Here is a 13,375-nt window from a genome sequence, read left to right as displayed (position 1 = left end):
AAGCAAATAAGGGGGAAAAAACCAAAACCTTTGATTTTATTTTCCAGAGATGATGAACATTTGTTAATCCAGCATTACTGCCAAAGTTTGAACCAGGACTCCCCCTTGAGCCAGCCTCGTAGTCCTGCCCAGATCTTGATTTCCTTAGAGAGTGAGGAAAGAGGGGAGCTAGAGAGAATCCTAGCAGATCTTGAGGAAGAAAACAGGTGAGTTTTCTTTCTAGCTTTGTCGTTGGTATGCAGAGTGCATACACCTGCACACAGAGAAAAGTGCCAGGAGTCTTCTTAGAGTCGTTCTATGTCTAATTGTTTTCTCCAATAATCTGTTTAGCTCCATGTACAGCTTCTCTTTTTTTCCTTATCTGAAAGAAGAAAATGAATGCAATAGTATAATTAAGAACTCGTATTTTAGGTGGGAAGGGAATTAACACTGGTGGTGGTATTTGATTTGTTGCATGTGTTTCAGAGGCATTGATTTTCTATTTGAGAGTAGAATGTAAGAACAAAGCAGGTCATTTCATTGTATGATTATATGATTTGTACACATGTTTGGCCACATTCTCTCAAAGCGTTTAAGAAAGTAGGTTCATTGGCTTGGTGATACTTGAGAACAGATCAGTTCATCTTATTTCTCATCATCAAATATAGACATCATTTATGCTCACCATCATAGCAGATGAGCGAGATGATTTCAGTTGTCAATCATCACCTGAAAAATAGTAGAAATTGTAGAAGTAAAAGCTGAAAGAAAATTCACAGTGACTGCAGAGAGGGCAAAGATATAAAATCTGGTATATTATGTGGTGTCAGGACAATGCAAATCACTGGACTTGTACTTTTGTATTACATTTCTTAGATCATAGGTCCCTTGGTTAAGAAAGGCTTTTGCACATGATCATTCCTAATTCAGTGGGCCTTCTTTAGACAGATGCCACCAGGCAAGTCTTTAAAGGAGCAATTGCTCACATCTATGGGACTTGAGTACTTGCATCTCTTTGGTTTAGCCCAAGGCACCTAGACTTGGTAATCTAGGCAACACAGTATATCTGAGAACCAGTGCCCTCAGGGAGTATGTCTTCTCAAGATGAAAAAGCAAACTGCCATCCATCCAGTGCTTGCCGCTGCCACTTCCCTCATTCTAGCTCTTAATACCCCTGACCTCTGGCCAGAGCTGCTTACCTGGTTGGACTCCTTTTAGTGTCTTCCCCGCTCCTCCAATAAATCCTCCATACTGACTCTAGCTGTACATCTTTCCAGAACCAAGACCTATCATGGCATTCTTCCATCATTGGATTTCTGCAGCTAGAAAAACCAGCTTCTCAGCTGGGTTTTTAAAACCTTCCACAATTTTCTCTTGATCTGCTTTTACAGCTCCATCTTCTTTTGTACCTGTCTTCTGGCCACACTATTGTAGCTACTGTTTCTGAATGCATCCGGCTGTCATCCACTTTCTGGATCAAGGTCAAGCTGACTTCTCAGCTTAGCTGCTATGCCCCATCTCTTTACTGCCATATCTGACAAAGGAGTCCTACTCATCCTCCATGACCTTGCTCAAAATAATTTTCCGTTGCTCATAGAACTAACTCCTGATTGTTTGCCTTTTTATCAGTTTTTCCCAGTGCCTCACTCTAATGTGTTGGTGAATGTCTTTGGGCCAAGGATCGTGTCTTTATCCTCTCAGTGTCCCCTAGAGTACCCAGCACAGTGTGAATATTTAGTCGGTATGCAGGAAATGTTTGCTAAAAACTTAAGAATATAGCAAGGATGTCACATGAGTACCGACCATCCAGGAGGTAATACTAAACGTTTTGTTGGTTTTAATGGTAACATTATTTTTGGCCTTATTTGTAAGACTTGTTGGCAGTGAAGAACATGGTAGATAAAACATTTCTCTCCACTTTATTGAGGATCATCATTGGTATCCATTTATGTTAAATCTTTAATTATTTTAAGGGTCAAAGTCAAATAGGAAGAAAAAAGTTGGCATTGGCATTATGCATAGAATTTGATGTTACCCAGGAGTAAAAATATTTTTGTGCTATATGATTGTTGCCATTGTGTAATAATCTTTGTATCTCATTGGTCAAGAGCTTTGTCTTGTTTGCTATTAGTGTACTTTCCTTCCATACCATGAAAACCAAGCCAAAGAGTGTTGGTAAAGAGTACTAATAACTATAATTTATATAATTTAATCATTTTCAGAGTACTTGAATGTGTTTCGGGTCATTTAATCTTCCTAAGAGCTCTATAAAGAAGGTGGATGGGAAAATGCAGGTTCAGAGAGGTTCAAATGGCTTGACCCAGATTTCATAATCAGCCAGTGGCAGAACCAAGTTTACATCCAGATTTTCTGACTTAAAATAACCAGCTCCTCCTTGCACCAGACAGTAAAGAAAAGTCATTCTGTGTAAATATCGCTTACATTGAATTGTGGCATATCTCCCGGAATGTACCTTCATTTTAGGAAATATTTTTAAGGACTAGACATGATTAAACCAGTTCATCTATACTTGTGGTATAGTGATAACCACCTTACTCTGAAAGATATCCAAGACCATTCCCCAAGAATGGGATGACTTCTTTGAAAGAAAAGAAAAAAAAATACGCCAAGTTTGCTTAAAGTTTCAAAATGAAGAATCTGGTGTTGATGCCAGTGTTTCTGTAAGTTATCTTGACCTTCAAGTAAAGGTTAGGGTGAACTTCTTTCTCCCTCCACTTTGTCACATTTTTACTTCCTACCAAATCCCAAAGAGATGTCTCTGTAGAGCTCTCCTTCTGAAAATGGCTTGTCTAGTTTCCTTTGCCCTATCCTCTCCTGTTGCACTTCTGTTCAAATTACTTCAGAGCCACAGCTTAGCCTTCGTGATCTTTGAATTCAGTGTGGTTGAAGGAGCCTTGAATTCATCATGTCCTGTCCTTCCTCTGAGAGAGCCCAGGAGGTCATTAGATGCCCTCTCTCAGTGCCTGCCAAGCTGGCTGTATCTCCCAAGTCAAATTGGCTACCTACTCAGACAAATACAAGCATACCTTTAGAGAGAATGGGAGAGGACATTTAAAAATTGAGATTGTCCCATGTCCTTTGGACATGTGCTTACTATATGTGTATTTCGAGATCCTTTATTTGTAGCTATACATCTGCAGATGTCATAGGAAAGAGGCTCGGAGATCCCCCGTTCCTGACTAGATATGTTACTGAATTCTGTTCATCTCATTCATGAGCCCTTCCCCTCAATCCTCTTGGAAAATAGAGAATGGCTAATTTAGAAGTGTCTCGGGGGTGTCTTATCTCTGTCTGTAGAATTTCATTTCTCCCAGTTGTCGTGCATGTCATTCAATAAATATTTGTGGAATAAATCAATGAATAAATGAATTGAAATGAAGCTGCGTTTATTTTAATTGTAGCACTCATGCATGTACTTTGGACTAAAATTCTTTTTGAAACCTAATGTCATAGAGAAAAGCCTTTCAAAAGCTTTTCTTCTACTTGCTTTGCAAAATGCTTCCCCTTTTTAAACTTGCTTGATTAGTGTATTTCTTTGTCGTAAATTTAGAATGTTAAAAATTTATTTTCCAAATTCCAGGCCTTGTATATCTCCCCCACTGGCATTCTCTGAATCTTGGTTTATGCCACAATGATAAGCTAAAAGCTGTGAGCAAAGCTAAAGCTGACTCTGAATTTTCTCAATAGTGATCGTCATAAATTTGGGTGACTGTTGCCGTATCCAGTCTTTACTGTTTCATGTCTGCGTACTGTCTCTCCCTCATACTACAGATAATTTGATGCACCTGTATTTGGTTGAGACCTTTTTGATGTTGAGAACTGACTCCATTGTGTGTCCTTTACATTGCAAACTCAAAGTTTGCTTTGTCCTGCATACATTAAAGCCTGCAATCTCCTGACTAAAATTTGCAGTGTCAAATTCCGACGTATTTTTCCCAGCACTGTCTAAATGAACCCACACTGGCTCTGAAATTCTAGGGATGACCATAGCAGTGAACCGGTAGCCTTTAGGAGAGACAGAAATCGCATTGTCATTCTGCCTGCATACATTCCTCCCAGGTTTAAAAGGAGAGTAAATACGAACCTGATTCACTGTGAAGTCTAAAGTTAATTAAAGTTGTTAGTAGATGTTATATGTCAACAGGAAACTCTGGATTCTTAGTTCCTACTCAGTACCTTTCATATGTCTTTTTGTTGGGCGACCAGTTGTTATACAGCCTAAATTTGCGTTTTTCTCTCGTTCTTTTCATTCCTCCAATGATTATGCAAGATTATTAATGTTACAGTCAAAGAATTTTTAGATTGGTTATGAAACTGAATTAAACTAGTTGGAAATCATGTTTCTGTTGCTTCACTTTGTTGGTGTTTTTTTTACCTATTCATTTATTTATTTCGACAGTCCATGTTATTATATATTAATTTCAGATGTACAGCATAGTGTTTAGACATTTATATAATTTAAGTGATCCCCCTGACTAGTCTAGTACCCACCTGGCACTATACATAGAGTTATTACCGTACTGTTGCTTTACTTTATAAATGACATGATAACTTTGGGCCGGGCTAGTAGTTTTCAATTTTCACAGACTCAGGATGTCTTTATTCTATGTTGTTTTGTGTGAGTCTCCAATGATGGTGAGAAGATAGCCAAGAGGGAAGCTGAAAGGCGTCAGGAGTGGGCATTCCAAACGATGGAGCGTAAGCAGAGGTGTGTCAGGGTGAGGAACAGCAGAAAATGTTTGGGAAACTGCAAACAGTTGTGCTACTAACAAGGCAAGAAATGGGAGGAAATGAGGATGGGCAGGTGGGCGAGGCCAGGAGGGGAGGGCAGGGTGCCATGCTGAGTTGTTGCCCCCTCACTGTGAGCATCATGGTGCAGTACTCACACTCAGGGAGCCACTCAGGGTGTAAGCAGGAGGCATGCTGTTAGATTTGACGCTGACAAACATCACTCAGGCAGCTGTGTTGTGGATAACTTTGAAAAGAACAATACTGACTGAAGGAAATCAAAATGGGAGGTAGCATGGAAACCCAAGAAAGAGATGATTAGGTCCTAAAGTAAGGTAATAGAAATGGGAAAGACAGGCTGAATTTGAGAGAGATTTCATGGGAGGGGCAGAGCTGTTTGATCTGGTGGTTTGGTGGGTCTGGGGAGGGAAGGAATGAATCCCATTTCTGGCGAGTGCGTGCAAGATGATGGTTGTTTGCAGCTAGGACTCACAGTTCAGGAGTAGCAGCAGGTCCCTTCTTTAATTTATTTATATTCTATATTAATATAAATTTACAGTATTTACAATGTTTATAGCAGTCCTTCAAGAGTCAAGTAGCTGGAAGATGGTGAATGGGGTATGGGAGAGGTTGAGTTTGAGATCTTAGTGACATACGTGTAAATGTCTGACAGTGAGAAATAGAACTTTGAAACTTGCAGTAGAGGTGTGGGCCAGAGATATTAGATCTATGAGTCACCAACTCACAGGTGGTAGTTGAAACTGAGAGTGGATTTATCTGCCTAGGGATTGTGTGACAGAAGGAGAACACTGGGCTTGGTAGAACTCTGGAAAATGTGAACATTAAAATGTTTATTTACTTTAATTTTTTAATAGGTAATATCAAAATCCGAAGGGTTCAAAAAAGCATATAGAGAAAAGTGAGTCTTTCTTCAACCCTACCCCCTAGCGGTAGTGTTCCTGGCTCTGGAAGCTACCACATTTATTGGTTTGTTGTGTACCCTTTCAAAGATACTCTCCGCATATGAAAATATTTGCAAATATATTTGTGGTCGTTAGGATTATTCCACACAATGGCATGTAGTGTTCACTCTGGTCTTCTCTTTTTACTTAAAAATCCCTAATTATTTTTCTCACGCTAGAGGAAGATACCAGAACAGGGAAAGAGAGCTTGAGAATGATTGCATTGGTAATGAATAGAGACTGATTCCCATAGCTGGTCTATACGTTTTCTTTTTAAAGTTGGACTAGGGGAAAAGAGTAGTATTCGAGAAATTTAAGGAAACTAGGCCGTCATGTCACCTGGTAACATAAGCCTCCAAAACAAAGGGCTGCAGAGTATTTTTAGAAAGGGAGCTCATTTTCCCCACGTAAATCAGCCAGCCAAGATCTTTTATGGCAAGAGAAGCTACCATAGGAAGAGAAGCTGAAGGGCATGCTCATGGCATTTAATAAGCTGTACGAGGGTCAACAACCTCAGCTCCACTCAGGCAGGGAGGGCAGGTACATGGGGTGGGGTCACCATGATTCAGAGGCTCAGTTTCTAACTAACCAGTCCACTAACTCAATTTCCCTCACTTTATCCAGAGTTAATTGAAGCCTGAGGGGACCAATTCATGCAATCCAATTCATGGAAGTAGATGGATAACCCAGAATGGCAATTTTATTTCTCCCTTTATCCTAATTCTCTGTCTTTTAAACTGTCTTGTTATATAAATCTGTTTATGTTGCCTTAAACCTTTTTTGTGGAACAGCGTAGGATTTAAGTATAAATACTAAATCGATTAAAAGGGGGAATATATGTTTTTCAGAGACTAGAGTTGCTGCTCCATTCTACCATGTTTCCCTGAAAATAAGACCTCGCCGGACCATCAGCTCTAATGTGTCTTTTGGAGCAAACATTAATATAAGCATCAGAGCTGATGGTCCGTCTAGGTCTTATTTTCGGGGAAACACAGGGTCCTGTGTCTTAGAATCAGATATCTTGGGAATCAGAATAAAAATCAAATTGTTGTCCAGTGAGCGTAGAATCTTGGCATAGGAAATTGGATAGACATGAGGGCTGTTTCGTACTACCAAAAAGTGGAAGTCGTCCCTCTCTGGTGATAAAAAAAAAATTCACAACTTACAGGTACAGCTAGCCGCCATATCCCTGGAACAGGCTGGATAAAAGCTGAAGTTGTTACAGTCCAATTTCCCGGTTTAGATCCTCCGTGAAGACCCCCATCCTTCTTTTGCCTTTCATTACCAGACCATCCTGCTACAGAATTGATTGTAGTCATAACTTGCTTTAGTTACTCCGCAGGCCTAAGGATATAATTCCATTCAATTCAGCAGATAGTCAGTGAATGTTTAATGTGTTTTTCAAACTGACAGGACTACAAAAATGAATAAGCCTTGGTTCTCACTCTCTTGGAGGTCAAAATTTAATAAAAGGCATTAAAATATAAACAAGTAATTATAACCCAGTGCTACAAGTGCTTTAGGGCCACAGATGTGAATGATTAATTCTGTCTGAGAGATTCGAGAGCCCTTCACAACGGGAATTGATGATAAAAACTGAATAAGAGTTTTCCAGGCTGAGAGAGGAGGAAACAATGAGCTTTCCAGACCAGTGGGACAGTGAGTAATGTGTGGCCAGAGCACAGAGTGAGAATAACAGAGTAGTAAACTGTAGATGGAGACTACTGTTTGAAGGACTTTATGTGTTCGACTAAGGAATTTGGGTGTTATTCTATCAGCAGTTGAACAGTGAAGATGTAAAAAACAAATTTTTATTAGTTTCAGGCGTACGAGACAACATAGTGACAGTGAAGGTTTTTTTGAGAAGGGAAAAATTGAGAAAAATAATTGTAGGCAGGGAGCTGAAGACATAGAGATTGGTAGAATGACAGTGGAAGTTTGTTGAAAGATGGCCAGGTTCTGAACTAAGGATGCCTTAGGCAAGTGAAGAAGGAATGGGGAAATGGGACGCTCACACTAAATGAATGAGGCCAGGAGAGAAGGGAGAAGGAGGAGTTGGGGAACTGGGAAAGGAACCTTAAAAAGCAAACAAAACAACATAGTGCACACGGGAAAAGCTACTGATTTGCAAAGGTCAGGGACTAGAGAAAAAGAACTACATATTGGGTATATTGAGTTCTGTTGGCCCAAGGACATTCAAATAGAAATTTCCTGTATTGATGTTATGTATTCACTTTCCAAAAAGGATTTGGGGGGGAAAAAAAAGGGCAATAAGATTCCCACAGTATAAATGGTAAATCAGTGAACATAGTAGGGATTAGCATAGTTGATATCATTAAACTTCAAATTTGGTTTGATTGGCTCTGCCGCCTGGAGGATGAGAGGAAACATAATGATTTAATGTTCCACGAAAGTAGCATGCAACTTCTGAGAAAACACCATAGTTTTTCTGGCTCTAATTAATAACAACAACAACAAACAAATAGCTGTTATCTGAGTGCTTGCTATAAACAGGAACTGTTGTGAGTACATGTAAGATCTTATGTAATCCTTACAACAACCCTATGAAGAAGCGCTCATTTCCAGAATAAAGAATCCACAGCACCAAGTGTGAAGGACACGCCATACAGCTACGTAGCAAGGAATGGGTCCTGGATTCCAACTCAGGCAATCCTGGACTCTTAAGTAGTGTTACACTTGATGTGATTATTGGCTAGTGTCCTCATCAATGTTTTTATAGCAAAGAACAAAGGAAATCTTATGTGGCTGCCTCTAGTGTCCTTTGATAAGTGTGGAAAGCTTAACATTAAAGACCAAAGAAATGATGACAGTTTTCCAAGGATAAAGGTCACTGTTGCCCAAAATGTGTTCTGCAGAATACTTCTAAGATATGCTTAAGAAAAATGATTCCAAGGACAGATCAGCTTTTGGAAATACTTGTATTGGAAAGTCCTGAGTAAATTAGCATTTGCATTGAGTCTAGAAGTAAAGAAACATGATTAGCTTTGTGTAACCCAATATTGCTTACACATACTTGACCCACAGCCCAATTGTAATGTTCTATAGAACACACTGTGGTAAGAAATTCAGGTCTGTGACAAACTCGGAAAAACAGGCAAGGAGATAGAACAGTTGGCTCTCTTTGTGGGTGTGGAGAAGCCTAGCCATCATCTTTCTGGGGACGTCATAGGAAGTAGCTATAACAGGTATCTGTGCAGACGAAGCCTGGATTTTTCTCACAAAAGTAACTTTTTATTTGCTCTGGCAGTAAAGCCCTATAAACCTAGAGACCAGAAAGGTAGGCATTAAATCATCTCCCATGACCATAGAAAATTCTTTGTACTCTTTTTATGGACTATCTCACTGAGTAACCTGGCTTTCCAGTGAAACTACCAACAAAAACTTCCATCAATAACTTCACAAAATTAATTTGTTTATGGAGTTCTTAATTGTTATTAACTGGTTGAATTTTGAAGGATGTCTACCAACAGACAGAAACTTTTTTTTAATTAAAATTTATTGGGGTGACAATGGTTAGTAAAATTACAGAGGTTTCAAGTGTACAATTCCATAATGCATCGTCTATATATCACATTGTGTGTTCAACACAGAGTCAGTTCTCCTTCCATCACCATATATTTGATCCCATTTACCCTCTGCTACCACCCCTCCCCCCTTATCTCTGGTAACCGCTAAACTATTGTCTGTGTCTATGAGTTTTTGTTTCTTTGTTTGTCTTGTTTCTTTGTTGCTTTCAGGTTCATATCCCACATTATCAGTGAAGTCATGGTTCATGGTTCTTGACCTTTTCTGTCTGACTTATTTCACTTAGCATAATTATCTCGAGAGCCATCCATGTTGTCGCAGATGGCAGTATTTCATCTTATGGCAGAATACTATTCCATTGTGTATATATACCACATCTTCTTTATCCAATCATCTGTTGAAGAACACTTTGGTTGTTTCCATGTCTTGGCCACCATAAGTAAAGCTGCAGTGAACATCGGAGCACATGTATCTTTACAGACAAATGTTTTCAGACTTTTTGGGGTATATACCCAGAGAGGGATTGCTGGGTCATATGGTAATTCTATTCATAATTTTTTGAGGAACCTCCACACTGCCTTCCATAACGGCTGCACCAGTCTGCATTCCCACCAACAGTGTATGAGGGTTCCTTTTTCTCCACAGCCTCTCCAACACTTGTTACTATTTGTCTTGCTGATGATAGCCATTCTGACTGGGGTGAGGTGATATCTCATTGTGGTTTTTATTTGCATTTCTCTGATGATTAGTGATGTTCAGCATCTTTTCATGTCTGTTGGCCATCTGTATGTTCTCCCATTTTTTAATTGCATTGTTTGTTTTTTTGTTGTTGAGTTGTATGAGTTCCTTATATATTTTGGATATTAGCCCCTTATCGGAGGCGCTGTTTGCAAATATCCTCTACCGTTCTGTTGGTTGCCTCTTTATTTTGTCGATGGTTTCTTTTGCTGTGCAGAAGCTTTTTAGTTTGATATAGTCCCATTCATGTATTTTAGCTTTTACTGCTAAAATAAGGTCAAATTCATAAAATGCTCTTTGAACCCAAGGTCCATAAGTTTAGTGCCTATGTTTTCTTCTATGCAGTTAATTGTTCCAGGTCTGCCGTTAATTGTTTAGGTCTTTGATCCATTTTGAGTTAATTTTGGTACATGGTGACAGATAGCAGTATAGTTTCATTCTTTTGCACGTGGCTATCCACTTCTCCCAGCACCATTTATTGAAGAGGCTGTCTTTTTTCTTTTGTATGTTTTTGGCTCCTTTGTCGAAAATTATCTGTCCATATTTATGTGGGTTTATTTCTGGGTTCTCTATTCCACTGGTCTATGTGTCTGTTTTTCTGCCAATACCATGCTGTTTTGATTATTGTAGCCCTATAGTACAAGCTAAAGTCAGGGAGTGTGATACCCTCCAGTATTGTTCTTTTTTCTTAAGATTGCTTTGGCTATGCAGGATCTTTTGTGGTTCCAAACAAATCTGATGATTTTTTGTTCTATTTCTTTAAAAAATGCCTTTGGGATTTTGATGGGGATTGCATTAAATCTGTATATTGCTTTGGGTAATATGGCCATTTTAACTATGTTGATTCTTCCAATCCATGAGCACGGAATGTCTTTTCATTTCTTTGTGTCTTCAATTTCTTTTAAAAATGTCTTACAGTTTTCAGTTTATAGGTACTTCACATCCTTGGTTAAGTTTGTTCCTAGGTATTTTATTCTTTTTTTTTTTTGCAATTGCAAAGGAATTATTATTTTTCTGAGATTTCATTGTTAGTATATAGGAATGCAATAGATTTTTGTATGTTGATTTTTGTAGCCAGCGACTGGACTGTATTCGTTTATTGTTTCTAATAGCTTTTTGGTGGAGTCTTTAGGGTTTTCTATATAAAGCATCATGTCATCTGCAAAGAGTGACAGTTTTACTTTTTCATTCCCAATTTGGATGCTTTTTATTTCTTTCTCTTGCCTGATTGCTCTGGCAAGGACTTCCAACACTATGTTGAAAAGCAGTGGTGACGGGACAGCCCTGTCTTGTTCCTGAACGTAATGCAAAGGGCTTCAGTTTTTCACCGTTAATTATGATAGTAGCTGAGGGCTTGTCATATATGGCCTTTATTCTGTTAAGGTTTTTTCCTTCTATACCCATTTTATTAAGTATTTTAATCATAAATGGATGTTGTATCTTGTCAAAGACAGCAACTTTTGCCTCTCTCACAATTACTGTTGAATCTTTGTTTTTCACTAGTTAGATGCAAAGGTGAGTTGTTACTCGAGGCCATTCCTGGATTGTGATATAAAAGTGTATTATCAACACATGGGAAGGTATTTCTCCCTCTTTATCTTATAACAGAAATGCAGGTGTGGCATTCATCTCAACAGAAGGTGAAGGTATACATTTAAAAGATGTGTAGCTTGTATATGGTCCTGTGTAATGCTGCTTGGGGAAGCTGATTCCTTTCTTTCTGGCACTGAAATGTTCAAGAGGATAAATAATCAGTACATCACCCTTGTGTGGCTTGGTGCTTAGTAAGTTCCATATCATAAAGCTCATGGCTAAAGGAGACATCCAAGAGACTGTTGAAAAGACTCATGTGGAGTTTAGAAGAGAAGCCTGGATTGAGGAGTAATGGGTTGGGGGAGGTGGCGTCACGTCATGGGCTCAGAGGAGGTAGAAGCTTAGGAAGAGGATAGGGTCATTTTGGGAAGAGAATATATATGGACAGAAGACCAAGGACCTCCTGGTGTACTTCATTGTAATTGGGTATGCCCAGTTAGAAATGGTTTCCTGGTATGTATTACTTACGGAAATGGATGACTTCTGTAGATGCCTGAACTCATCCTTTTAAAAAAACTATTATTAATAATTAAAGTTGACCTTTTCCTGTATCTCGAAATTCTGGGTTACCTTATCGTACCACTCTGTCTGCTACCATGTTTCGCCGAGAATACTAAGACTTAGCAAGACAATCAGCTCTAATGCGTCTTTTGGAGCAAAAATTAAGATAAGACCCAGTATTATATTATATTATATTATATTATATTATATTATATTATATTATATTATATTATATCCGGTGTTATATTATATCACATCATATATCGTATCATATATCATATCATATCATATCATATCATACCCGGTCTTATAGTAAAATAAGACCAAGTCTTATATTAATTTTGCTCCAAAAGATGCATTAGAGCTGATGTCCTGGCTAGGTCTTATTTTCGGGGACACATGGTAATTATAAGTCATAAGTAAGTCCATCTGATCCTTTTCTTAGTATCATTTCAAAGATAGAAATAATCTGTATTTTCAGCTTTAGCAGTGAGCAAAATTCCCAGTCCTTTTACATTAGTGTAAGGGTTTTCACCATGGTTGAACTAAATAACATCCCATACCCTAGAAGGTGAGCTCTTCAAGATTAAAGAACAGTGTGTCACATATCTCTATCTCTATAGTGCTGGGTGTAGAAATGTGTTGATTAAATGGATAGGTGAATACCCTTTGGAGAGTTTCTGTTCTGTGATGGATTTTTTGGCTGATTTTCAGCTGTCTTCTTTGTTTTTCTCATTTCTTACGTTATTGTTCTTTCCCCAAATCCCTTAATATACCATTTAGGTTGTCATGTCATTTTCTATTAGACTGAAAACATCTAAGTTGTGTAGGTTAACCCTGACTTGAGTGTTTTCTGTGCTTATTTTTAGACTATTTTTTTAAGTTCATCATCTGAAAATACTAAAAAGTGTCTACATAGATAATTCTGCAGGCATGTACACACCATTTTTCTTTTATGTACCTGGGTTAAACTTCATTCCTCCATAAGAGGAAAGAGCATTAGAAAATCATGTCTTCACTGGGGAAATATCTTTTGTGCTATGAGAAATAGAATTTTGAATCTAGAACTTAACCTTTTTTTCCAGAAATTTCTTTATAAATCCTCACATCAACCCCTTCAATTTTTTTCTGGTTATAATTTCTTGATGTTTTTCTTTTCTTTTTAAATTATAGTTGACATATAATATCATGTTAGTTTTATGTATACAACATAGTGATTAGACATTTATATTCCTGATGAAGTTATCACGATAGGTCTAGTACCATATGTCACCATACATACTTTACGATATTATTGGTTATATTCT

The 13,375-nt window shown here is 38.2% G+C and overlaps 1 protein-coding gene across 11 annotated transcripts in view; it reads left to right on the top strand.

Annotated features, from left to right (window-relative positions):
- The window catches only part of DMD (dystrophin), a 2,122,179-nt gene that overhangs the window by 2,054,727 nt on the left and 54,077 nt on the right, over positions 1–13,375 (top strand). For 9 of the 11 annotated variants that reach the window (XM_074323910.2, XM_074323908.2, XM_074323912.2 and 6 more), the window contains one exon: positions 48–206. The exons of the other annotated variants lie outside the window; for them this stretch is intronic. In XM_074323910.2, the coding sequence (XP_074180011.2) occupies positions 48–206 (159 nt within the window). The remainder of the gene's footprint in view (positions 1–47; positions 207–13,375) is intronic. 11 annotated transcript variants of the gene reach the window in all.

The sequence above is a fragment of the Rhinolophus sinicus genome, chromosome 18 (genome assembly GCF_057876585.1).
Source record: "Rhinolophus sinicus isolate RSI-liver-muscle chromosome 18, RSI-T2T, whole genome shotgun sequence".
NCBI classification, from domain to species: domain Eukaryota; kingdom Metazoa; phylum Chordata; class Mammalia; order Chiroptera; family Rhinolophidae; genus Rhinolophus; species Rhinolophus sinicus.
This window is presented reverse-complemented; position numbering and strand designations above follow the sequence as displayed.